This window comes from Trichoderma atroviride, chromosome 5 (genome assembly GCF_020647795.1).
Source record: "Trichoderma atroviride chromosome 5, complete sequence".
NCBI classification, from domain to species: domain Eukaryota; kingdom Fungi; phylum Ascomycota; class Sordariomycetes; order Hypocreales; family Hypocreaceae; genus Trichoderma; species Trichoderma atroviride.
Genome location: NC_089404.1, coordinates 3,895,687 through 3,922,636, shown reverse-complemented (window position 1 = coordinate 3,922,636; position 26,950 = coordinate 3,895,687). Strand labels below are relative to the sequence as shown.

Sequence of the window (26,950 nt, the reverse complement as noted above, 5' to 3'; positions counted from 1 at the left end):
TGAGCCATTGGGTTCTTAGTATCTAGATGGTCGAGAAGAGAGTTACTTAGTATAGTTAAGGTTAAAATACAAGCAGTCAAAATGCTATCCAACTCGGCATTGACTCGTCCTGGTGTGCTTGGTCCCATAACGCATGGCCTGGGGCATCATGCAAGGCGTGAACCCAGGGAAAATGGCTGATGACAGCACATACTTCATCCCAGCTGCGAATATCAAGTCTTGTTGCCATTAGCCGTATTCTTGGTGGAAGCCAGTGCTCATCATAGCCATCAGACGCCCAAATACCACCGAGAATTGAAAGCCAGAGGGCGAGTTCGGGATTTCGATCTTCCAGGTCAGTGTTAAGGATTTCCTTCAGCCGGCGATCAATGCGCTGGTAGTCCAGAATTTGACGACGTCCAGAATGTAGGAAAACAGTCAGATTGAATATTGTGAGGCCGATGTGATAGGAGGCTTGCAACTGCCACAGCCTTCGTTCTCCCGAAGGGTGGAACTGTACGAGGCGGTACCCAAGCGATAATATCATCTCTTGAAGGGTTTCTAGATCAATTGTTGCGCCACTGTTGAAGAGCGACGCCCACCCCATCGTATCCACCAATATACCGTGAAGATATGGCTCTAGCAACTCATGCTGCGGGCATGATGCGGCGGCGCCGCTATCGATATCCAGCTTGGTGAGTGCTAAAGTGTCTCGTAACTTGATCATCTGATCTCGAAAGAATAGCGGCGGCCCACCATGTTGAATCGAAAGCATTATGTCCACCCTTTAAAACTGTTTGTAAGCTGGAGCAGTTACACTGACGACAGTATTTTTGTAGTATTACGTACTTGCAGACTTTCAGTAATAGTGCAGGATTTCCCTCGAGTTTGGACAGACCACCACGAAGCTGAATCATTCTCTGTAAGCCGTCAAGATGAACTTTGAGGTCTCCGTATCCCTTTCTGATCAGTTCACTGCTGATAAGACTCACTACAATCATGATTGCAGCATCTGACAGGGCATCGGGACCAGCGAGTAGTCTTGTGACATGATTGAACGTCTGTGACAAATGATACAATGCTTTAGGCGAGCTATTTCCGTTGTTGCAGTACATCTCGTTGCAGGTTTGCATGAGGGCAATATTGCAATAGTAAGCTAAAGAGTATGCTAAGTCAGAGTGATTGCATGGCGTAGGTGGACATGTGCAAACATACCTCCTTGGTTGGCGAAAAGGATAGGCAGCCACATTCCTTTGACCTCATCCATAGAAAGCCATTGGTGAAGGCGATACAGTCTGTTCATTGTACGAGTAAAGTCTATTATCAACTATCAGCGGGGACGTTTAAGAGGTTATGATAAATAGGAGAGCCTGACATTCGTTCATTATTTCCATCGAAGGACTGGTGATTTTCACCGGTAGGCCTGTGAGTATCGCATTACTAGGACAGAGCAATATTGAATAAAGCGTTGCGTGTTCTTCGTCGCTGTAACGGTATTCTTTTTGTGACTGATCCAGATCCCGCCGCAAGATAATTGTCCGTTCACCTGCATTGAGCCTCGTCGGAGCGAGTTGTAGCCTTGATCGCCGGTGGAGTCTTTTGCCAGCATTCTTACCCTTCATTACATGGCTCCTTACTAGCTTCTTGGCAGCTCTGTTGTTCTGAGCGCTATCGACGAAGAAAAATGCTGTTTCTGGCATTGCTTCATACTGTTCATGTTGAGTATAGAAAGTTTCGTCAATTGAATCGGTCAGGTCATACCCTTACATAGTAGTTCGGAGTTAAGGTTATGGAATCTCCGCAATCCGCAACACGACAACAAGGGTTTTCTCGCCCCTTATTTTGCTTTAGAGATAATTTTATTACTTTGAATAGCTATTATTCTTTATGATAACCTTATATATAAGAATATATGTAAAGTATTTGTTGGCATTAATAGCTACCTTATACCTCTTACTGCAAAGGCCTTTGCAAGCATTAGCACACGCTAGCCAAATTCGGCGACAATAATAGCGTTTCTCAGCTAAATTATAAACAAAATATATTCTTCCTCTTCCTAATTGACCTTCTATGCTGCTCGCACTTTCTCCATCTCAGTTTCTGCCAAAAGATCATAAGTTTTAAAGTCCCGCAAGGGAACCTTTCTCTGGAAGAGAATGTCAAGTTCCTCGAAAGTTCTTCCTTTGCTTTCAGGGAGTCTAAAATGACACCAAATGACACAGAAAAAGCTTATGCCTCCAAATAAGAAACCTGCCTTTCCACCCCAGTTTGCTTGATCAGTATTCAGCATATAAGGCATAGCAATTGTGCTGATGATATTGAAGAAGGATTGGACGGCGGTGGACAATGCGATAGACTTTGTTCGCAAACGTGTGGAAGATATTTCAGAAATAATAACGAAGCAGATTGGTCCGACAGTCATCTGGTAGATAAATGTCCATCTACATAGGTAAAGCCGCATTAGCACCGATTTGTTAAAAGAATGGGGGGAGGAAGAGACCAGATTTCAACTTACATATCCATGCAGGTAGCCATTGCCCAAATAGCGCCTTTGTTGTTTGTGGGGATGCTAAGGAAGCCGATGATGAAGAGAAGGACTGTCATCACCCACATGCCGGTGTTATAGATCGTTCGGCGGCCCAATTTGAACTGAAACGGTTAGCATTACTCTCATCTAGATAATGGATTTCAGGATACTCACGTAGTTTAGCAAAAACCATGAGGTAATGGTACCAACAAAACCCAGCGCCGTGTTTCCAACGCCCACTATTGCTTGTTAGTAGCGATTCAAAGGCCATATGGTGTTTGCCAGCCACCTACTATCAAATGCGTCGGCAGCATTAAGACCGGCCTGCTCGAAAAAGAAGTTTGCGTAGCCAATAAGCGGATTTCCGGCAATAACTTGGATCAAGTACACCATAATGGTAATCTCTGTCCGCACACGGTTGACGCCCTTGAATAGGTCCATGTAATTTGTAGTCGCTTCGAACTCCTGTTCCAAGAGATCCGTCTGCTCAACGCCAAGCAGCACTTGGTCAATGTCGGGTGCATTCTTGGAAGATGATAATGCTTCCAAGGCTTTACGAGCGTCCTCCTTACGCCCCCGACGAACAAGCCAATATGGACTCTCTGGGGCAAAAGGTAGTCCGATGAGAATGACTACTGGCCAAAGCCATTGCAACGCCTAACCCTGTTAGTAAGAATCAAACTAACGAATAGTGTCCAACTATGAAGGGCTTGGTACATACAAACGGTGCCTTATACGCCCATTTATCTTCTCTGCCTTCCAAGCCGGCAGCGACTCCTTGAGCAATAAACTGTCCAATGACAAAAGCCAAGTTGATAAACGCTGTGAGTAGACCTCGAAGCGCAAGCGGACAAATCTCAGATGCATACGTCGGTGCGATGACCACGTAGAAGCCGTATGCTAAGCCACCTAGAATCTCACCGGCGCAGAGCATAGGAAGAGACGTGGCAAAGAATTGCACAAAGACAAATCCGACAGACCATACACAGCAGACAGCCAAAGTCCATTTCCGGCCAAATCGTTCCATGGGATATCCACTTGCAAGAGCACCCAAGACCTGTCCAATGGGGTTGCCCATTCCAAGAGCCGTCTGCCATGGTGCTGGGATCTCGTAGCCGTCGCCGATGGGAATTCCGTACCTCTTCTGGAATGCCGGGAGAGCGTAAAAGGAGAAGATGATTTGACCGTCATAGCCCGACATGATAACAGCAATGCTGAAGAACATGGCCCAGAATGTGGCGGTGGGATACTGTCGCAAGGCTTGTCGAAAGCCAAGTTCATGCTCGGCGCGGGTGATATCGCGGGTCACGTCAATCTGAACAACCTCTCCCTTCTCGTCTCTGCCAACTTCCTGTCCAACGCCAGTTGCCTCCTCGTGTTTCTCCATTTTGGAATCGACGCCCTGGGGACCGATTAGTCAACCAGTGATAGGCAAATACAGATTGTTAATCGTTGATCCTACGTATAAAACAGTGAAAACATGGCCTGGCGACAAAGCAAATATAAGTGATCTTGCAAGAAGCTCTGTGTGGGGGACATACCTGAGGACCAGCCCCGGCTTGGTTGTGTCGATCTGCTCCAAGTCACCGGTTTACGAGGCCATAATTTTTCCAGACGGGGGATAATCCGCGTTGATATCGAGAATGTAACGTCACCTGAGGCGAGTGTAGTACTGGTATCAATATTTCCGTCGCTTATCCAAGGCCAGCCGATTGTACATACGTGGGGTAGATAGCGCTCGGTAGCAGGCCCTTGATAGAGAAACGAGACCGGCCAGGATAAGTAGACCGCTATAACACCACTAGGATGGAAAAGCTTCCTTCTAAACCCCCCTGTTAGCGTTGATAAGCTCCAGCCAATTGTGCCGATTTACCGAGAGATGGAAGAATATTGTAGCTATCACTGACCCTAAGGCGGGGGGAGAATGCGGAGAAGTGGAGAGGCAGAGCTGGATTCTCGCCTCGGATAACGCCGCGGTACAAAGTCAGCCGATCTTAGGTCTCGCTTGATGCAGATACTTGATTGCAGGGAGCACTGCTCGTGCCACCAATATGTTTCACTGCTCCTGGTAGGTACTTCTTCTCTCCCACGCACAGAGCAGAGCGAAATTAACTACTCAAGTAAGCTTACTTGTCTAGAACTTGGCTTTGGCCTAATCAGGAGCCATTTGCCGGACGCTTAGCAAAGGGACTAGCAAAGGACTTTGCTCAATAAAACCCCCGCTGTTTAGCTGTGCTTTCACGCAATTCACTATATGGTCAAAAGATCAGAACCAACACGTTTAAGCTGTTTGATAGCGGCCATTAGTGAAAAGGCTATGATTTGCTTTAGCTGCCGGAATGTAACATGACTCTAAATAGAGCGAGATATTAGTCCTTTGTTCGCCCCGTAGCGCATCGATACAAGGCGCCATAACGTTGCACCCCGTATCACCTTGATAGGAAGCCTGTACTAGCCAATGCCCCTATCAAAGCTTAATTGAATACTAATCCAGTGTTGATAAACTAAAATATGAATAAGAACAAGGCTAGCGGTTAAGGTGCTTACATGGGTTGTATTATTGACGTCCAGGGAAGAATAGACACTTGTTTTACAGGCGTTCTAAAAAACGTCTTGAAGTGAGGTTTGGTGGCATTTGTACCAATGATGAATCTTTCGGTAGGGGCTTTTGTAGCGAGAATTCATGATGATCGCAAGATCTGGGTTTCCTATGCACTGAAGTAATGAACAGCAATTTGAGATGTACATGCGACTGACTGAACTCAGCAAGTGCAGCTGGAGCAGTCAGGTCAAAAGGCAGATTAATTGCAGAATGCTTAGGCCTCTTGAGTGATTGAAAGGCGTCAAAAGATGTAGCCTACTAATAGAAGTGATGACGGATGTTCGAATATCATGACCTATATTAGAATACGGATGAAGCATCATCAAGACAGATCGATAGAAGGCTATCAAGTCTCCTCGGGATCTTATTGCGGAACTCATCTGATAATATGTCCGCTACGGGCCGATTTAGTTGTGGATTGGTCCAAACACCTATATGCCTTGAGTAGTACAACAGGAAGATTCCTATGGTATTTCGATTAGTGAATCATAACTGTAAGTATACAGGACGTCTTCAATAGCCTCTTTCAGACTATCCTTCGTTGAAAAAGCCTAGTGTGAAAAGCTGAGTTTCTGGAACTCGGACTTGTAGCTGATTCTTTAACCGGATGTCAATTATTGTACAACGATGTCTTGTAATCATTCGATTGCCTCATTCTATAAATCTAGAGGGTGCTAATCAGCACATCAGGTTTCAGGTAACAATAATAGAAGAATGCTAGGCCAGTATTATAGCCACTGATCACTTCATTGAACAAGAGAAGATTGAACATGTCAGAGATAGAAATACTCCTTACAAGAATCTTCTTCAAGCTATGCCCTAGCGATAAGAAAAGCCCATTAAGCCCTCTTCGCGCCTTCTGTGGCAGCCTGATCGCAGCTATTTAGCTCATTCAACTCAATGCTCATCATTCTCAAGCAATACAGCTGACGGTCAGAATAGCTTCACGAGAATTAGAGCTTCACGCCTGTCTACATAGCCCTACCACCTATCAACCACCATGAGGCTCGCCGGAAACACTCCACGCAAGGAAACGGAAACCCATGTGACGTCATATTCCTGCGACATATGCTTACTGATCTTTTTCTACCGTTACTACTTATCTGGAACTTCCGTAAGCAATGACGGAAAGCTAGTCCTTTAAGGGCAGGAAGCATCCCAGGGACTTATTTCCCTATCGCGGCGCACCTCCCGCTCCCACTGGCAATCAACCTCCAAATACAGCGTGATCTCGGTGTGGACCGCACTATCTCTTCTTTCAAGCGGCGACTAGAATATATGTCATGAAGATGTAGACATATTCCTGAAAATGTATTTGCACATGAAAATCACATTAGCATCGCCGTTACACGTTATATGCGAGTCACGTAGCTTTTAGAATACATTGTTCATCCAGTACAACTTGCTCTATTAGGCATCAACTTGAAATGATTCCATAGTTCGGCTTTAGGGTATGTGGAAAAAATCACTGCCATCAAGAGAAAAGTCTGTTCTGCAGTTATTCAGCCATTGTTCATCAGTGAGACTTCGGCCCCCCTAACAAGTTCGAAATGATCAAGAGCCAAAAGTGTTACAAGATTGCGCGCTCTTTAATATCCGCTCTCTTATATTTGCGATTCGAGAATAGCTGGAGTGCTGGAAATATTACAACTTTCCCAACCTGTAACTCAATTGGTGAAGCACATAGCCCATTGCACTAAACGAAAAGCATCTGGAACATCCATGACCTGCACACCAATGAGTTTGAGTATCTTTGAGATGCCAATTTGATACGCATAGGTCTTCTTAGTCTGCTACTCTTAAAGCCAAGATTCTTCCAATTCATCATCAACCTGGTCTGAGAAGGTAGCTCGTATGAAGATTACTCATTTCATCCTATCGTACAACTAGAGAAATGTAATTAGGCAAGAATTGAATCCTTTTTGAGCTTGGTATTCGCCCGGATCAAGTGTGAGAAGTATTTTTAGCGTGCAGCGGCTCCGCCCGAGCTCATGGTACGGACCCAAGCTTTGACACCAAGTATGGTAGTACAATCTCATGGCATCACCCTCGAGCATATCAGTTATAGCGTTGCGTGTTATCACATTCTGACTAGCGGCGATCATCATTACCTGAACTAAATAATCCTGGGCCATGGGGCGACTCACGCGCTTTCTCTTGGCATGATAGCATCAGCCCAAGCTCTCGTGATGGAATGCCAAGAGCTACGGCCATTACTTGGCGATTGTTACGCTCCGAAGCATCCTGCTGCGATGCTTGTACTTCGTTAGGAGGCTGTTATTAAACGGTGATAGTATGTAAATGACCAGTCTTAATGTCAAGATCTTGGATCTTTACGCACGCTTCGCCCCAAGTCAAGGTATTCTATACCGGGCTACAAATCGAGATGTTACGCGGACTGGCAGATCTCTCGGATCTCTTTACAAAATGTTTGTCAATAGCGATAGCCGATCGTAATGGATATGCTAAATGGACATTGGTAATAGGCCTATTAGCTTATTCGGATTGAGGCTTTGAAGGAGCCTTTCCCCAAGTTGCAATCAACTTGAGTACTTATCTCCAGCTATTGATGCTGGAGCCTTACAGAAGCTACTGTACCTATACTTAGTGGGGTCTCGCTCGGAAGCACTTGTTTTTGAAGATAGCATTCTAACAATAAGATGGCAATTACGATAGACTGGGGCTAAGGACTAAGCTTAAATCGCTCCTGTTTGCGATTTCATCCTTACATGCCGTACTCCGAGCTTAGAAACCGGCAGCTGTGCCAGCCAAGCCTCCGGGCGTACCGCTTTATGAGTACAGTATTCAGAAACAAATCTAAACCCCTTAAATCTCTGCCATCGCCTTTCGCATGCGGACTCCTTTTCCCCTTTGGACTTAGGAACTCGACGGGAGCGAGAGCCGTAGCGCAACTGAAGTGTAAATGGAATATTCCAAAATAGGAAATCATGCTGATCAATGTGCAAAATCAAGTATAACCTGTTTACTATTGTGTGTTTAAGGACTAGCCTAGGTTGCTGACACTTCGCAGTTTACACAGTCTACTCCTTCGTTCATCGGGTGATATTGCCAAGAAAAGATGATATCATTGGACATGACAGGGCGATTAGCTCCATGGCGTCAAGATTTGAGATTCTTGAGAGTCTTTTCTATTGGCTTACGAGAGATCTCCGACTTGAATCAGGAAAAAGGCACAGTAGCATATTGCCTAGTTAGGTTAGTGGCGCGCTTGGTAATGTCTAGGAATTCAGTGGGAGTAGTAGCAACGAAGCGCAAAGAATGACTGTGATAATAGCCTTTTGGGTAATCGCTTGAGTAACTTGGATGTTCTATTACTTTAAGCTTGGCGATGTACATTCTTCTAAGGAGCGTCGTGGCCAGCATCATGATATTTAACATTTACGATCCCCTCCTGTTTCCAGAATGTAAGACACACAACCATCTAAACCCGCCAATCATTCCTCTCTTTCACAGAATCAACAACCCACCTTTGGACAATATTCAGCTTGAACCTGCCGTCTCAGAAACAATTGCAGGCTTCAGTTCTTCCCTTTGCTTACGCAGCTAGCAATAGCTGCTAGGCTTTACACAACCGCGATATACCTACTACAGATCAGCATTGTCACGCTTTCATTGTTGAACTGACACAAATATGAAAGATCTAATTAGAGAGGCGCCTCTTGGCCAGGTGCTCCGTCTAATTACACAAAACAAGATACTTCAATATCCTGAAGAGGAAGATGGCTTTAAGCTACCAGAGGCATATAAGCAGCAGCTCAGCGGAAGCGAAAAGCCGGAGTCACACAATCAGCCTCGCAACTTGGATGCAGTTCTCTCTGCACCACCTGGAGGCGATGGAAACTCTGAGGACTCTGAATCTCTTTGCAATGAAGATGAGGATGTGGAGGCTCTTGGAAGAATGAGGACAATAACCAGCGTTCATTCGGCGCCATACACCAACGAGCGGGTCCGAGCCGAAAGAGAGATGGAGATACAGCGAACCAAATCTATTCCCATCAGCCCTGAGAAAACATCAGATGGCATTGTTCTTGTGGATTGGTATACGACAGACGACCCAGCCAACCCTCAAAACTGGTCTCGCGCGAAAAGATATTTCGTTGTTTTTGTACTCTGCTGTTATACATTTACAGTCTACTGCGCCGGTCCCATCTATGCCACTGCTGAAGAAGGAATCCAGGAGCATTTCCACATCAGTCCTGTGGCTTCTACCCTGGGTCTGGGACTTTACGTGTTGGCATATGGTATCGGAGACCTCCTCTTTGCGCCTCTATCTGAAATCCCGAGCATTGGAAGAAACCCCATTTATATCCTGACCTTTATTGTCTACTGGGTTCTGACGTTTCCTGAGGCTGTGACGAATGGGTTTGGAAGCCTTTTAGCTTTGCGATTCTGGCTTGGCTTCTTTGGCTCTCCAGCTCTGGCTAATGGCGGTGCCACTGTGGGAGATATGTTTTCTCTCATGTATATCCCATTTGGTCTCTCGTGGTGGGTGTTTTCTGCCTGGGCTGGCCCTTCTATCGGTCCGGTCATTGGAGGCTTTGCCGCGCAAGCCAAGGGATGGCGATGGCCCATGTGGGAAATTGTCTGGATGTCTTCAGGAGCACTAGTTCTCTTATTGCTTTTCATGCCGGAGACATCAGCACACACGATCCTGCTGCGTCGTGCTCACCGATTGCGCAGGCTGACCGGCGATTCAAGACTTCAGGCTCAGAGCGAGATTGATCAGCGCCACATGCCCCCTTCCGCAGCCCTTTGGGATGCACTGATCAAGCCTTTGGAGATTATGATGAAGGACCCGTCCATCTTTTTTGTTAATCTTTACACTGGATACTTCTATGGCGTCTTCTATACCTTCTTCGAAGTGTTTCCTCTGGTCTTCCCCGTCTTTTACGGCTTTAACCTTGGACAAACGGGTCTGACATTCTTGGCTTGTCTCGTCGGCGTTATTCTTGGACTTTCTGCCTATTTTGCTTATTTGCAATTTTACATGGTCCCTGACAATATCAAGAATGGATTCAGAGAACAAGAACACCGACTCGTCCCTGCCATCGTCGGTTCAATATTGTTGCCAATTGGACTATTTATCTTCGCCTGGACGGCCAGGTCCAGCATTCATTGGGTCGTTCCGCTTGTCGGAGTGGGTATTTTCTGTTTCGGCCACTTCTGGACAATGCAGTCTCTCTTCATTTATATTCCTCTCTCTTACCCCAAGTACGCCGCCTCTCTGTTCGCCAGTAACAGCATTTGGCGATCGGGCATTGCCGGTGGAGCTGTTGTCTTCGCGCGACCCCTGTTTATTAATCTGGGCGTGGACAGAGGTGTTACACTGCTTGCAGGATTGAGCTGCGCAGGCATTTTTGGCACTACGGCAATTTGGTTCTTCGGCAAGAGACTGAGAGGTAGATCCAAGTTTGCCATCTAATGTGGCACAGATCTAATCAGCAGAAGACCCCAAGTCAATCCTCAACTTTTCGGACTGCTCGAAACTAATAGCTGCCAGTCTATGACAGCCTCAATTTCTTACATAATGTGTCGCATCTAAGTCAAGGTGTGGTAAAATGGTGTTTAATACAGAGGATTAATGATGAAGATTAGTGTTATGTGGAGTTTGGTTAGCTTTGATGAAAATTATAGATCTCTAAATTACTTGAATAGAATGGTGTATCTAAATAAAATAAATATTATGTACTTAACTGGCTTTTCCAAATCTCTTCTATTCTACTTAACCTGGTGTTTCGTCTCGACACAAACTATTTTCGTGATTTAGAGCACAGCCATCGACATGCCTGTCATACAGGTGCTTGGTATGAAGAGATGGTCTTGTTGTATTCCTCCCACCTTTCGTTCGAAGAACTGCGAGGATTTTGAAGTTGAAATCTCGTTTCAAAACTTACGAGCTGAAGCTCTAAGGGTTCATTCACCGTCACTTGACCCAGTAGAAGCTTCCGCGTGCATTTGCGCCATCAAAGCTGCCGCTTCCTGTGCGTACTTGCATTTCAGTCGTATCATCTCTCCATATTTGAGCATTACAAATGGAAAAGGCAAGCATATAAGTGTCAAGAAGGCCGGTATTGTACTTGCCCAATGAATACCGATGCCATCATACATCTGGTCTGTAAACAGAGGGAAGGCTGTGCCAAAAAATGCTCTGAGCATCGCTGAGGCTCCCAAAACCGATGCTGCGTAGATTGTATATGAATCAATCAGATAGTTGAGACAGGACAAGAATACCAGTACGCATCCGAAGCCAAACGGCGCAGAAAGGATGATGCTGGCGGACCAGTGGATGCTGGGTGAGTTGGTCCATGCAAAAGCAAAGAGCCCGATGGGTAGAGCAACAGAGCCAACCGCCGCAGGAGGGAGCCTAGACTCGGGTGTAGCTGCTTTACCAAGCCTCTTATATCGATTGTCGTCGAAAATGGCGTATACAATCCCGACTAGCATACCGCAAACTAAACCGAGGAAAGCCAGGCCTCCTACTCCTTCGTTCCATCCTCGACCTCGCTGATAGACGATGGGCAGTGCCGGCATGAACATGTATATGGTACCGTATAGAATTGCCAGGTAGGTCGCGGCGATTAAGACGATAGGCTCACGGAATAGGAGAATCCAAGGTCGCATGAGAGCTTTGCGGAAGATCTCCGACGGCGCCAGCGTACTGTTACGCTGCTGGAAAGCGGTCGTGTGTGTGTTGCCCGTTTCTTTCGAGAGTTTCTCTGCTCGTTTTTGCAATATCACCGGCGCATATGTCTCTGGAACGAATATCGAGCCGGCAATCCACACAGCACCAATAAAGATGCTGCATACCCCTTGCACCCATCGCCATCCAACGTTCATCGATATAAAACCCCCAATGATGGGGCCCAGAACGGGGCCCATGAATGGTGCGGTACAAAAGAAGATCATTGCTAAGCCTCGCTGGGAAGCTGGGAACATATCGGCAATGACGCCGCCGGAATTTGTCAACGGCGATGCACCAAACATTCCCGTCAGAAACCTGAAGACTAATAGCGTTGCCATCGAGTTGGCTCCCGCTGAGCCAGCCACAAAGGCTACCATGCATATGTGCGTCGTAATAAAGAGGATTTTTCTCCCATAAAGCTCTGACAGCGGCGCCCACAGCGCAGGCCCGATAGCGAATCCAAGCACATAAAGAGAAATGCCCAGAGCAAACAGTTCTGAGCTGCAATGAAATTGCTTCAATATTTCGTTTGCGGAGCCCGAGTAGGCAGAAGAGGTCAGAGTCACAGCGAACACAGATAACGTGACAATGAAAATGATGAACCACTTCTTGGCAGGAGAGAAATTCATGGCATTGTCAGGATCTTGAAACTGAAACTCGACAATATAGGGATTTGAATCTGTGCCATCTCCGCTGTAGTTTTTCGATGTCGGAGATTCATCTTTGTCTGCCTTGCCAACTTGTATGATGGCCATGGTTGTAAAGTGGCGAATCAAGTAGATGGGGAGTCAGACTTGTGATTTAAAGACAGAAGCTAGTTACTATTAACATGTTATCTACTATATATACTACTTCCAATCCCTTGCGACTCCTTTACCCATCACTCCGACAAATTTATAAGAGCCCGGAACATGTTCCGAAAGAAAGGCAGGCTGCCGGAAGCGCTTATGATTGGCCAGTATGCTAAATGCTGGCTGAAGTGCCCCATAAATCCTCACTAATTATCTGACACGATACCGACTTTCTGACCAGCTTCTGGATTAACAGGATAGAAGGACGATGTCGCTATACTCTGCACTCCCCCAAAAAAAGAAGCGATATCAATGTCCGCAGATCTGAAGCCAAGTGCTACCGTTCTAACGGCCTACAGTGAGAGAGGCTATGGGTGGCCTGCAAGTGCGCGGTTCTCATGGGCCGTGTAGAAAGCCTGGCATCGCAGCTTTGTTTTCGAAACGAATATTAAGAGCTGTCATGTCTTAATCATTCTGGTGCTTTGTGGTTTCGAGTTATAAAATGTTCCAGCCAGCACCCTACCGCTGAATACGGCTTGTTATTAGCACCGACATTGTTGCTGAGCACTTGCGTTAATCTGCAATATTGAGTCGAGAGGAATCATGCAACCAGAACAGTTCAGTCAATTGTGCAAAGTTTCCTTGCTCATTCAATAAAACGATTGTAGTAATACTCGCTACAAATAGGACTATGTAGCACTAGCAGACACTCGCAGGCGAACAATCAGCTTTGTTAGCAGCATAACTGGATTTCGCTTTCCATTCTTGAAGAATGTATAATGTAAAGTAATTGTAGAAAGCTTCTTGGTAGCTATTACGATATTGTATATTTGTTTATATGTTGGAGAGAAGGACCAAATCACTTGATACAATACAATGCTGCTCCAAGTCGTAAATTCTTATGAGGGTGGTGAAAAATGGGATCCGACTAAAATTAGCACCAGCATTCCCCACCTCGCTGGCGGATACTGTTGAACAGACCACTCTGGCAAAAGTTGAAGTGACCACTTCCCTCTGCGTAGTGATGTACCAATACATAAGGTATCCTTGTTCTTCCAACGGATACACTATGTAGGTTGACAAGCCATGATCTTCTTTTATAATATCCTCCCTGAACAGTTGTTATGAGTGGCAGCCTATGGCGGCAGCTTCAGTCACGTCAAGCTCTGCTCACAATATACAGTCAGATCTGACACGCTGTCAGTGGGCCATATGGCTCCTAAAGGTTTTTGTCTCCATACAAAGCCACGGTTTCAATCATTACAAAGTCCAAGCCCTCTGTAAAAGTCTTAATATTTAGGAAACTAATACATGTGTCCGCTGGGATGCATGGCCCCAGACTAAAATCTCCATGGGCGGCCGCGAGAGCTGGACTTCGGAGACTTGCGGATGTATCAGCGGATGATAGGCCTGAGCCTAGGACAAAGTCGCTATTGTCGTTTGTGAGATTTCCCACGATTGCCCAAACACCATCAATAGAGATACTATCTCTCAAACTGGCCGGAAGAGCAACTGTGTCGTCGGTGATACTGCAGTTTTGCATAGCGTATCGGCGTCTACGGCGCAACGATGCGTAACTTTTGCCCGAACATGGTGAACAACATGGCAGCCGCAAACAACATAGGGGAGAGTTTACACCTTAACGCATCTTTACACTCATGTAGGTAATGCCCGCGCAAGAGCAAGGTATGGCGCCTAATCGCATAATCATTAACCTTTTAGGACCCAAAAGTGTCGATATGAGAATTGTGACGGCAGCAAAGGCTTCAAACTCTTCACAAGAGTTTACATCAGTTGCCTGGGACTGCATTTAACCAAGTTTCGTCATCATCAAAGAGGAAACCGTCGTTGTGGAGGCCAAACTCTTCAAACATGTCATGAAACTGTGCATCCGACAATTGTTCCGGTGAGTCGCTCCGCCCTAGCTGTCGTATCTTTCGTGACAAAGATTGAAACAGAGATGTAAACTGTGGTACGTATGAGCAGAGATGCTCATGCCTGTTGATAACTGAGAGTGTCTGTTGCCAGCTCTCAGAAACAGCTGGCGTAAATAGATCCACAGACTGCATCGCCGCAAGCAAGATAGTCCCCGCCATATGGAGGTGAAAAATACGATACCACCAAGGGACTGTGGGCGTTGGTCTCCCCGAGTCTTTTTCAACAAGTGAAATCATTTTTTGTGCAGCTTCAACGCATCGCAAGGCACCATGTCGTATCATATGGCCTTTATAAGACGTGTCATAGTGCGGATCGCTGACTGCGCAGGAGCTGTGTTGTAAGAAGCAACAGCGTGCTAGCATCGGTCTAAATAGCAGGATTCGAGCGTGCAGTAGCCTAGAATTGCCATGGGAATAAGTCATGCGAATAAGTGCTGTCAGGGGAGAGGATGGTGTGAGCGTTACCGAAGTTGGAGAATATGCCTTCTCAGCTTCAAATCATTACTTTCGCTTTCTTCGAGAGGCATCGTGCCGAGCCTTGCTTTCTCCCATTGGATCAGGCAAGACTCATGATGTAACACTATGTTACAATACGACTCTTTTCGCTGGTTATATCCAAATAGCCCAAATTTCTCAGCCACATTGCCACCAGTTGAAGTCTGTGCCTTGACGAAATGGCGACTGATTTCATATAGCTCAATTGACTCAGGCAAGTAGTTGTCGTAAGAATACTTTCTACTTGTGCTGCTCGTCAGGGCCTCCAACGATGTTATTGAAGTATGGCCCAGCATCCAGGATATCGTTCTTGTCAATGTTAGAGCTAGTTTTGATCAATCTCTGAAAGCCATGGAGTGGACATACATATCAGCATATACGCAGCAGTTCCAAAGATGGTGCTGCCAGTGCGCTTGATCATCTGAGACGCCAGAGTCTGAAGTTTTAGGAAGGTGAATTCGTAGGCTTTGCGCAATTCGTATCGCTAAGCCTACTGCCATCCATGTTTGGTGCGAATTATTCGTACATTGAAGGTATCGACTCATTAGTAAGAGACATTCAACAACCTGTAGTGACGGTGGCTCCCAAAGAATGGTTTCCGGGCTGAGTAAGTTCCATGCCCTCAGAAAGTATGTATTCGCGACTGCATCTCTCTCTGAGGCTTCTTTAGACTCGTGAGATTGAGTAGCAAATGCGAACACAACGTTCAGAGTGCAGATAAAAGTGTGTTCATCCGCCCCCAAATCTCCTCCTGCGAACAAGGCCTCGTATAAACGACAAAATCTTTTCTTGTCAAGAAAGCAGTCTACCGGATTTATATACCTCCAATAAGCATTCAGTAGTTCATCAGCTTGTCGGCGTGGAGGCAAAACATTGTCCAGACGCTCGTTGCTAGGCCGTCTGCGAGGTAGCTGTAATTCGAATAATGGGGCATCTGACATTGGCATGGCATTTGACAGCCCACTGGGAATTGCGCCAAATCTCGCATCAATAGCAGCCTTTACTTCCCCGGCAAACGTACCGGGACTGCCACTGTATCCAATTCCAGGAATCTTTGTCGCCTGTTCATGGGTTACGGCAGTCGCATTGACTTGATAGATACAGACGTGTTGTTTCTTATGGCAGTTGCCGCAGGCTAAACCATGGTTGAGATTTGAGATATTCATTGACTGCGTAATGGAAAAGACATACCTGGGCGCATTCCATCGCACTTGATCTTCTTGGAGCGACACAGCTCACATGCGTTTCCATTTCCGATCTTCAGTTTTTTCCTCGGCGGCGCTCCCGAGCTTGGAGACTGCGAATACGACTCCATGACCACGCGTAGTCTTTCTGACGCGAATTGGCAGCGCCAAATGATACCCTATAGGCGGTATAACTGTATAATTGTATAACTGTATGATTGAGGTAATGAGATGACTGATGTCATTCGCTGATAAATTGCGTATAGCAGCAGACAAAAGGCCGCGAAGGCTAAAAGTCGAGGTGCACATGAATTACAGCGACTTGGGCTGGCAATGCGAGAAAAGGCCAGTGACCAATCACAAGTCGTTCCGGCTGGGCTCTGGCTACTCGGAACACGTCCCGATGTTGATAATACAAAAAGGGAGACAGCTGTCAAAGGAATATTATTTACAATTTTATTTCTATTTTTCGCATTCCATTGGCTTGTAAATTTAAATTGATGAGGGATGTGATGGATTGAATACTTGTCATGTGTGCTGAGTCACGATGTAGCATCAACAAAATTACTTACGGAATAACATGCAAATGCTGTTGATGCCAAATTTTGGCAATATGTGTAATCAAGAGATCTAATATGATTGGTCTATATCACCCAGGTTACTGTGATTCATTGTTTACAATTTGTGAAAAGGTCGGTTTACATATTTAAATCTTCAATGCTATGCACAATTAAAAGGTCTAGGGTACGGTATAAACTACATGGCATAGTCTACAACCGCTTCTCTTATAGCTGTCCCAAGAAGTAAGCACATATCTTGTATAATTGGACGCATATGTAGACATGTTGACGAGTGTAATAGCAAAGATTTTAGAAGAATCCTTTCACAAAAATTCTCAATTGTTATGCCACAAATTTGTGCGCTCCACTGCCTCTATAATCCGATGAAATGTAAACTTTTTTGCTAACTTTTAATTATTTGACTATCAGGCAAGCTTATTTGTCTTCCGGCCAAACATCGTAACCAAATGTATCCTTCATATTGACAAACCGAACATGTCGTCCTTCTGCGACCTTTTGAATCGCTGCAAAGTCTTCTTCACTCAGCTCCGGAATGATGAAATTGCTCTCAATGCGACTCGGGGTTGAGCTCTTGGGTAGCACAACATAGCCTCTCTTGAGGCCCCAAGCCAGGAGAACCTGAGCAAGGCTAGAGCCTCTTCGGTCTGCAACCGCGTTCAGAGTTGGGTTATCCCGTACTCGCTCACCAGTCGTTGGCACCTGATTTTGTGATCCCAGGGGGGAGTAGGCCTCGGGCAAGATGTCGTTTTGAAAGCAGAACTCGACGAGCTCTGTGTTGGGCAGGAATGGATGAATTTCAATCTGGTTGACTGCTGGCTTGATTCGTGCGAATTCCAGAAGTTGCTTCAGTCCTGGTATCGTCCAGTTGGATACGCCAATCGCCTTGACGATGCCGCTGTCAACCAGTTCCTCCATTGCTCGCCATGTTGGCTCTGGATTTTCTGTCAAAGCTTTGTTGATGACGTATTTCCCATCAGGGCCTATTTTCACTGTCCTGTCCGCATTCTTCTCGGCGGCAATTGGCCAGTGTACAAGGAACAGATCAATGTAGTCAACCTTGAGGTTTTCGCACGAGTTCTTGGCGCTCCACTTCACGTCCTCTGGCTCGTGAAGGTGGTTCCAAACCTTTGTGCAGATAAACAGATCCTTGCGGGTGACATCGGGTCTGCGAGCGAGAAAATCTCTTATCGCGTCGCCAACCTCGTCCTCGTTGAGATAAAACCACGCACAGTCGAGGTGCCGATATCCGACATCCAGGGCCTTTGTGACAGCAGCGTATGTTTCGCCCTTGGCGCCCTCATTGGCAAAAGTGCCGAAACCAACGGCGGGTATCTTGGCGCCGGTGTTGAGGGTATAAGTGGTCGAAGAGAGCGTCTTTTGACTTGTGTCTGTCGCCATTGTGAAGCTCAATCTCGTCACTCAGAAAGTCGAGTATGTAGTTTCAAGTAGGTTGAATGAAGCAGGTGAATGTGCCTTCCGCGTATAACGCTCGGATATGGCGAGAAGATATCGTTATCGTTGGGGGTTTGTGAGATGATGCGTGTCCAGCCCCTGCCAAGGAACGTGGATCAATTTCTGAGCTCGTCGTTTCTTATAGAATAATCCCTCTTAGCGGTGAGATCAAAACGCTCAAACGCTCAGAAGCTGAGGCAGTGATGCTATTAAGTTATCCACAATGATGCGATTCAACAAAGATTGCCCACTATAGTGGAATTGCTGGTGTAGCCAACAGGGTTTGTTACCCACTTTAGTCGTACCCAATGACGCACGAGGCGGGTAAAATATGGCTCCTCGAGAACTATAATAATAAAGATCTACATTTTTTTTTCCGCGAGGTTTTGCCCCCGGCGATATGCCTGATAGGAGGGCTGATAGGGGAAAGACAATAGACTTCGGCACGTGCTGGCGTGCCATGCTGCCCACCGAGTTTGACGAATGCCATCCACGGATGAGATGAAACAGCCACATCAGACCCGCAGGCTCCATCCTTCTAGGCTGCTTTGCGCCTCAGCCATGTTTTCGACTGGAGCCGGCCCATCCGACTGGCCCATACCGCGACTCCACACTTCGAAATCTCTTACACCGAAGTCAACATCTTGGTGCAAGTCCGCCCACTGACAGGATAAGCGGTGGATAAGACGAGCATCGACTATGCCGACTCAATGCCGACTATGACGACGGTCTCCTTAAACAACAGGCAGAATTCACATTCTATTGGACTGAGTTGGCAAATGTGGCACAGCGAGTGGCTCTCGGCGACTGCAACAACAACGGTGAGAAAAGGAGAGAGTGCGGACTTGAGGCGACCGGTGTTTTCATAGGAGAGCCATGACATCAGAGCTGAATCATGTACAAACCTTCTCGTGTAGACCGGTGTGTCTTGTTATCGAAAATCAGCTCTACTGACTCCACTTGTTTCAATGGATGAGCTCTCTATATATGTTCTTCCTCGGCCGTGTATTAAAGGAAGAAGCCCGTGCTGTCAGCAAACGTTGAAAACAAGTTACCCATAATCTTTTCTCCGTAAATCATAATCACCATGGCTACATTCGACGATGCCGATTTTGGCGTGGAAACGCCCACACAGCCTGTCCAGAGCAGCCAGCCAAATGCTGCCGGCGAGCACTCAGCAAACCCAGCTCATGCTGGGGCTTTGGCTATCCCAATGTCACCAAGCTCGTTTTCTCACGATGCAATTGAGGTACCTGCCACACGGTCTCCTCACGCCGATGCATCCAAGTACATGCACAATCTTTCTCTGTCACCCTCAATGAGAGATAGAAGGGCGTCGCGAAACTCTTTCGGAACCTCTCTTCCCATCCCGCGTTCCAAGAGGCAGTCTCGTCTCAGCTCTGTCCATCACATCGACCGAGATGCGATTGCGGGATCAGGCGCAGTTCCTATTCGAGCCACCAGGGAGATCTTGGCAGCACAAATCCAAGACATCTCTGCAGATAAGGCCAAGAAGGCCAAGAACATGGCATTTGTCTTCGATATCGATGGTGTGCTGGTGCACGGTGATCGACTCATCCCAGAGGGAAAGAGAGCACTGGAGATCTTGAATGGAGACAACGAGCTCGGCATCAAGATCCCTCACATCTTCCTGACCAACGGTTCAGGCAAGCCAGAGCTGGCCCGCACGCAGCAGCTCGCCAAGATCCTGCAGAACCCTGTCAACACAGAACAATTCATCCAGTCACACACTCCAATGCGTGCTCTGGCAGAGTACTATGGCACAGTGTTGGTAGTTGGTGGCGAAGGATACCGCTGCCGAGAGGTGGCCGAGCAGTATGGATTCCGCGACATCGTGGTGCCCAACGACATTGTCGCATGGGACACCACCATCGCCCCTTACCGTGTCTTCACAGACGAAGAGCGTGCCAGTTCACGACCTCGTGACTTCTCTCAGGTCAACATTGAGGCCATCCTTGTCTTCTCCGACTCAAGAGACTACGCCACCGACATGCAAATCATCATCGACTTGCTCCGATCCGAGGACGGTCGACTGGGAACTATTGCCGCCGACCCAGTCTCTCAGCGGATCCCCATCTACTTCTCACAAGGCGATATGCTCTGCCCTACCGAGCACCCTATCCCTCGTATGAGCCAAGGCACATTCAGAATCGGTCTCGAGGCCATGTACAAGGCGCTCACAGGAGTTGATCTCGAGCGTGTGGTGTACGGAAAGCCTGAGATGGCCACGTACAAATATGCTGACGAGGTCATCGCATCGTGGATGGAGCAGCTGCACGGCGAAGAGCGTATCCCCGAAAACATCTACATGGTCGGTGACAACCCCGCCTCAGACATCATCGGCGGCAACATGTACGGCTGGAACACCTGCTTGGTGCGTACTGGTGTCTTTCAGGGCTGCGAGAACGATGAGTCCAACCCAGCCAACTTTGGCGTCTTCCCCAATGTCCTGGAGGCTGTGAAGACTGCCTGCCGTAAGGAACTTGGAGAGTCGTTCGGTTTTGAGTGGGATGACCGCATCAACCCCGTGCTGCACGGCTCCAAGCAAGTTGCATCGGCGATTGAGTAACTAGATTACTATGCGACATGGACAAGAATTATTTGATATTTTTCGCAATGGATTTATGAAATGGAATGGACTGGCGCATCATATGCCACAAAAAAAAGGAATAGACATCATAGCGACATTGATAAAGAGTGGCATATCTTTCATATATGTCACAAATGAGTGCCAAGGCTGGCGACCGCCACCTGGCCGGCTGTTATTTTTTATTGAAAAGTTACATATTGGTTTATATAGACTAAGCTTCACATCTGATCACTACTCAGAATATACCTCCGCTTATCTCAATTAACAAGTTGTATTATGCAAACGTTCGTTGCTACTTGCCAAGATTGTCGAAAATATAGCGATAGGTGAGAACAGAGAAGACACAAGGCAAACTAGATTCCCACCATCCTGAATGATACATATACCAATAACGAAGCATAAGGAAGTGTAAAAATAACAGAAAAGTCTTTAGAGTTACCATCGTTGCTCGGCAACTTGATAGTTGACATATGGGGGATTAATGAAGGTTGCCCAACACAGGAACAGTTTTAGATTCTGCGGAACTATCAGAAATAACTAATTTATATAGATATGCATTGCAACAAAGGCACGTTTTGTTTATGAGGTGCCAGTATATTGCCATGTATAGTAGTTTATATATCTACTTATTTAGTTAAACTTGGGTACAGAGATTTTTATACATGAGGCATATGTGATAAGTCAACATTTTAGATTCTTGTAGGGTACATTTTAATCAGACAGTTCAACTAGGTACAATGCCATATTTTATAAACCCTTCAGTGGTGGCCTGTCGAGATTTAGATTGAGCCCCTCCAAAGCTTTCCTTTCTCAAAACTGCAACATGGCGGGCGCAAAACTGAACCTACTGCCCTTATGACTGGGCGCAGCATTTATGTACCTAGCTTACTCATTGAACGTTAAGACGAACATAAATAGAAAACAACAATAAGGAGCTCCAGTTACTTACACTACCAGTGGTTGCCTCTATTTATAGATCCAGAGATACACAGTTAGAGAAGATTACGAGATTGTTAGATTTCGGCGTCACCAATGATTTCGTATTACAATGCACTGTTGTTTGTTTATAGCACCTTCTTGTAGAGATTCTTTTTCATTGAAAGAAGAAAAGACTCCAATCATTTCCTGATCAAATCTCCAAGTCATCATAAAATTCTAGATAAACTATGTACTGCTCAAGCATTATAGACATAACCTAAGCATCAACTTGGCTTTGGGGCTTGACCAGTTGCTCTTGTACCAAAAATAGCGACCAAAAGATAAAACGAGACATGTGAGCTTACTCCGAAAACACCGCCATGCTCCTCTACATAGCGGCGGAACTAGATTCCCATTAGTGCTCAGGCTATTGCTCTTAATGTTGAAACTTATTACCCTTTTTTGTCAAGGACTTTTTCATTCGCTACATTGATAGCCAGTGCCAAATGGTAACCAAAAAGCCTACAGCAACGAATACTGTTACTTCATATAACCAAAATAAAATTGCGTACGGCGACAGCTGGCTCTTCCGTCATTAGCGCTGTTTCGTTTTTGGCACCTGAAGATGTGGAGTCGTCTCCGTTTGCGATACATATGCAGTATCTCGCATTTCCCCCTTTAACCCCATTCTTGTATATAGTATTAGTGATCATTTATGGGCGCGTTCTATTCAAGTTGGAATTCGCGAGCCCCCTGCTCCCTACTGCTAGTAAGCAAGGCAGCTACTGTACTAGGTGCTCGTAAAATACTGTAAACGCCTTTAGCGGTCTCACGAGGTCATATAACTTTCGGGAGTCCGAGAATGGCCGGTGGGTGCACGGCTTGCAAACCTGCTTGATCTGACATCCAGCTGCATTCTACGTGCGGTTAGCCTTGCGAGCTAGAATCGGTGCATTGATCAATAATCCAAGATTTATCTGAAAATCCGCGATTCATCGTCAATTGCTCCATAGCACCATATCCCGTGTATTGCGTGCTAACTCGTTGAGCTGCTTTTTTTGGTTACAGCGAGTTGCCGCTCTGGGATAGTGTTAACAAGCTCAGAAGCTATGTCAGATGATATAGGTCCGTGGGTTAGCCATGGTAACAAGATTTCTAGTTGTAAAGGCGTCTAAAGCATCTAAAGCCTCAATATTATGCTCGTTTACAGCATGAGTAGATGTCGACGGCAACAGGGATTTATTACTCGCATTGTCGAATCAGCCTTACGTTGGCAAAAGAGCCTGATGCGTTGGCTGATTACTCACTCTAGCGCTCAACCTCGATCGATGTGCTGTGCAGAACCACGCCCTTGGCAAATCGCGGGGCCTAGCTGGGTGCAGCCCCTGGTTACTGAGCTGAAGGCTTTACATCAAGGTCGGACGCCGCCACAGCCCAAAGCCCCCTTTGTATATACCCATATCGAGCAGGTGTACTATAGAAAAGTCCGACAACGACTGCAGCGGAGGCTCCGCCGCTACCGAGAAATTCTGAACTTTCCGATCCTGGGCTCAGGCTGCCCGATTCTGCGCGTTGATTCACAGTTTGGCTTATGGTTATGCAACTCTAAGCTAATAAGATTGTTAGTTGCCCCTTTCGCAAAGACTAGCAGCCTCTAGCGGCAACAAGTGATATATACAAGGACGAGAAGCAGCCGAAAAGGAGGGATGCTATCCACTCTACGGAGTTGTTTTGAAACTATATGTAACCGTAAGCTTAACCAGATTCTTCATTGGGCTAGTGAGTTGTTTACAGGTGACGAGATAATAATAGAGATCCTGCGCTAATCGGGCCGTCGGTTGTTGTGCTACAGAAGCACCAGCTGTTGACGTTAATGAAATACGAGCTAAGCTATACCGGTATCGCAGCTCAGCTAGGTACTGAACTATTACAGGCAGACATCTAAGCATGTACCCAATTGTTTATACAGCGAGTAAAGTCTTGATCAAGCCTATAATCAAGCCTATATATATAAGTTGACATGGTTCCCAGTCTCTGATTTGACAACTCTGCTATCATCACCGACAAGTCTTGAACAGTCTCTACAGCCAGCCTCAAGATGCGATACTCCTTTGTTGCCCCGGCTCTTCTCGCCGGCACTGCCTACGCCTGGCTTCCTCAGGAGCGAGATCTGGCGGCCTTCAACCAGACGGCTCGCTTTGAACAGCTTGGCAAGCGGTTTGAGCCTACGTTGGCTTCTGGTGTCACGAAGATCAGAGGTGTCAACTTTGGTGGTAAGTTCGCGTCCGAGCAATTCCTTAAATGAGACAAGCCACTTACATGGGGTTCTAGGCTGGCTTATCTGTGAGCCATGGATGATGCCCACCGAGTGGAACAGTGTGATGGGCTGCAACAACGCCGCATCCGAGTTTGACTGTATGCTCAACAACTACATGGGCAACAACCGTGCAGCGGGCAACGCAAAGTTCAAGACTCACTGGAGCAGCTGGATCACTCCCGCTACCGTTCAGTCGGTTCACGATGTCGGCCTCAACACCATCCGAATCCCCATTGGGTACTGGTCCTACACAGCCATTGTCGACACCGCCAGCGAGCCGTTTGCTGAGGGTGATGCCATGCTCCCATACCTCGACGCGGTCGTCCAGAAGGCCGCTGATTTGGGAATCTATGTCATCATTGATCTTCACGGCGCCCCCGGTGGCCAGCAGCAAGACGCCTTCACCGGCCAGAACCCCAACCCGGCTGGCTTCTTCAACTCATACGACTTTGGCCGTGCCGAGAAGTGGTTGACATGGATGACCAACCGCATCCACACCAACCCGGCCTACTCCACCGTCGGTATGATTGAGGTTCTCAACGAGCCTGTTTCCAACCACGATGCCAACGGCCGCTACCCTGCCCCTGGTGAAAACCCAGGCTTGACGCAGACTTACTACCCTGCCGCACTCAAGGCTGTCCGCGATGCTGAGTCTGCCTTGAACGTTGCCAGCAACAAGAAGCTGCATGTGCAGTTCATGTCCAGCAAATGGGGCTCTGGCGACCCTCGCTCCAACTCTGCTGTGGCCAACGACGCCATGACTGGATTCGACGACCACAACTACATTGGCTTTGCCGTCAGCAACAACGGCGACCAGTATTCGCTCATGCACAGCGCCTGCACCGATACTCGCGTTGTCAACGGCCAGAACTTTGAGATCACCGGCGAATGGAGCATGACATCAGGCGTTGATTGGCACGATCAAGCCTTCTTCACAAAGTTCTGGACTGCCCAGCAACAGCTTTACGAGTCCCCCGGAATGGACGGATGGATCTACTGGACTTGGAAGACTGAGCTGAACGACCCCCGATGGACCTACTCCTATGCTACCTACCTCAACTACATCCCTACCAACGCTGCTGCCTTGGAACAGAATGTTTACCAGGATGTCTGCAACGGATTCAGGTAAAGGTTGCAAAAGCATTCTTGCATCACTAGGACATCTCTTTGACAACTTACATTTCATCGGAGATGGGCTATCCAGAACTGGAAACTGGTTGCAGACACGTGGGTTACCAGCTGTGTCTTCCCAGTATCTGGGCTACCTTTCATCTTTTTAACTAGTATATATATCCTTCCTATATAGTAATACTTCTCATAATCATTCTCTAAACTATAGACTCGTCAGTCCATAAGCTTGTCGTAATTCCGCCTATGTGCTCTGCTGCCTCATAAATCGTTCTAGTGATACGTTGTGCACTCAAAGTGTGTCCAATTGCGTCATATATAGTCGAAATATGGATTAAGATGATTCAATATACCTCTAATGACTTCCCACGCTCTTTCATACGTATAGTTTCGATACCAGTTAAAGCGATGTTGAGTCTTGCTCAATCATACTGCGGGGCTAAATAGTATGTTGAACCTCGCTCCGCATTCTATAGACTATTTTCAGGACAGTTTTCTTCACGATATTTTCTGGGAATAAGGACTTAAAAAATGTTGGATGCTTATGAAATTTTCAGGACAGTTTTCTTCACGATATTTTCTGGGAATAAGGACTTAAAAAATGTTGGATGCTTATGAAGCTCTATAGGCAAAACTTTAGGCGTAGAAACCACCCACAACTAGGTAACCGTTGTTTGAGCCATTTGTTAGGCAAGCTGCTTTAATCCTTGTCGATGCAATTTCCTGAGGAGCCTATCCTCTGCGCATTCGAAGGAAGAAGTTGTTCAGCACCTGAGCTAACGACGTTGGCTTTGCATTGTCAAGGGGTACCGTATTTGAAGATAGATTCTTATAATCCTTAATAAGAGCGACTGTCATATCGCTAGCATGTAAGGTTTTGCCGAGTTAAATTACTCCATCAATGATTAGTGAATCTCAGCAATAATGCTGTGTAAGACGAGACTGAAAGACTATTGATTAGTTTGAGCTCCCAAAACAATAAACAAACACCACTCAGCGGAGTGAAAACAATAGGGATGTGAATCAATGTCAATTGCTCCTCTTTTTTTTCGTTGTTGGAGAGAAAGAAAAAGAAGAGGGAAGATTGTGGCGCCAAGACCGTTAAACCATTATGCTTTCGATGTCAATCAGTGCTGGAGGGCTTCTAGTCCGTAATGAACCCAAAGGGATAATTTCTAGTAAAAAGCATGCGCCGTCAACTTGATCCGGACAGCCAACCCTCAACGTCAATCTCAATGTTGACCAAATATAGGGCATAGGCAACTTCCGCATGTTTTACTCGGAATAAAGCCGTTGCCGGGTATGATGCTTTCTTTTCTAGTTTTGGGGCGACTTGATCTTGCAACTCTTACGTTTTGCTCTAACCTTGATGTGCGGAACCGCAGGGTCCAACAAGATACCATTCAAATGCCACAACACTGCTCCTCTTTAGAATAGTCTTGCCACTCTCAAGATTAAGACAACAGCATTGCAATTTTTGGGAATGTACCCGACATATATTTCGCCTTATCGTTGACAGTGAAGTCTTAGCGGCCGCGACGCGACCCATTTCAGAGACGGTTCGAAATCGGCAGTCGCTGTGTTAGTCAGATCAGGCATATGCCGCTTTCGCCGCTGAGGCTATTACGCAGTCTGCCGCATTAATTCTTAGCGGCAGTATGCGCCAGTGACGGAGACAAAGTGGGGAGAGAATACGGTTGTATGTAATCATTGCGGCGCGGGGCA

General features: G+C 46.6%; 7 protein-coding genes across 7 annotated transcripts; 3 read left to right on the top strand and 4 right to left on the bottom strand.

Moving 5' to 3' along the window:
• Window positions 1-76: 76 nt before the first annotated feature.
• TrAtP1_010538 (uncharacterized protein) lies at window positions 77-4,106 on the bottom strand (the record flags this gene model as incomplete). The annotated part of the gene is made up of 10 exons (XM_014089650.2): window positions 3,969-4,106; window positions 3,228-3,908; window positions 2,800-3,163; window positions 2,681-2,745; window positions 2,495-2,628; window positions 2,230-2,420; window positions 1,355-1,402; window positions 1,195-1,296; window positions 829-1,135; window positions 77-764 (listed from the first exon to the last, which is right to left on the bottom strand). Exons 2-10 carry the CDS (start codon window positions 3,891-3,893, stop codon window positions 77-79), a joined length of 2,565 nt encoding a protein of 854 aa, XP_013945125.2. The 5' UTR covers window positions 3,894-3,908; window positions 3,969-4,106.
• Window positions 4,107-8,760: 4,654 nt separating this feature from the next.
• TrAtP1_010537 (uncharacterized protein) lies at window positions 8,761-10,551 on the top strand (the record flags this gene model as incomplete). The annotated part of the gene is made up of 1 exon (XM_066114749.1): window positions 8,761-10,551. One exon carries the CDS (start codon window positions 8,761-8,763, stop codon window positions 10,549-10,551), a length of 1,791 nt encoding a protein of 596 aa, XP_065970846.1.
• A 491-nt stretch (window positions 10,552-11,042) lies between these two features.
• On the bottom strand, window positions 11,043-12,566 carry TrAtP1_010536 (uncharacterized protein; the record flags this gene model as incomplete). Its single annotated transcript, XM_014089651.2, has 1 exon — window positions 11,043-12,566. The coding sequence occupies one exon, from the start codon at window positions 12,564-12,566 to the stop codon at window positions 11,043-11,045; it is 1,524 nt and encodes a 507-aa protein (XP_013945126.1).
• A 1,455-nt stretch (window positions 12,567-14,021) lies between these two features.
• Window positions 14,022-16,670, bottom strand: TrAtP1_010535 (uncharacterized protein). Its single transcript, XM_014089652.2, has 4 exons — window positions 16,226-16,670; window positions 15,401-16,169; window positions 15,005-15,343; window positions 14,022-14,936 (listed from the first exon to the last, which is right to left on the bottom strand). The coding sequence occupies exons 1-4, from the start codon at window positions 16,347-16,349 to the stop codon at window positions 14,393-14,395; spliced, it is 1,776 nt and encodes a 591-aa protein (XP_013945127.2). The 5' UTR covers window positions 16,350-16,670; the 3' UTR covers window positions 14,022-14,392.
• Window positions 16,671-16,942: 272 nt separating this feature from the next.
• Window positions 16,943-18,618, bottom strand: TrAtP1_010534 (uncharacterized protein). The gene has a single exon (XM_014089552.2). The coding sequence runs from the start codon at window positions 18,195-18,197 to the stop codon at window positions 17,214-17,216; it is 984 nt and encodes a 327-aa protein (XP_013945027.1). The 5' UTR covers window positions 18,198-18,618; the 3' UTR covers window positions 16,943-17,213.
• Window positions 18,619-19,222: 604 nt separating this feature from the next.
• TrAtP1_010533 (uncharacterized protein) lies at window positions 19,223-21,138 on the top strand. Its single transcript, XM_014089653.2, has one exon. It carries the CDS (start codon window positions 19,339-19,341, stop codon window positions 20,839-20,841), a length of 1,503 nt encoding a protein of 500 aa, XP_013945128.2. The 5' UTR covers window positions 19,223-19,338; the 3' UTR covers window positions 20,842-21,138.
• A 1,756-nt stretch (window positions 21,139-22,894) lies between these two features.
• Window positions 22,895-25,424, top strand: TrAtP1_010532 (uncharacterized protein). Its single transcript, XM_014089654.2, has 3 exons — window positions 22,895-23,529; window positions 23,593-24,053; window positions 24,112-25,424. The coding sequence occupies exons 2-3, from the start codon at window positions 23,879-23,881 to the stop codon at window positions 25,224-25,226; spliced, it is 1,290 nt and encodes a 429-aa protein (XP_013945129.2). The 5' UTR covers window positions 22,895-23,529; window positions 23,593-23,878; the 3' UTR covers window positions 25,227-25,424.
• Window positions 25,425-26,950: the final 1,526 nt, after the last annotated feature.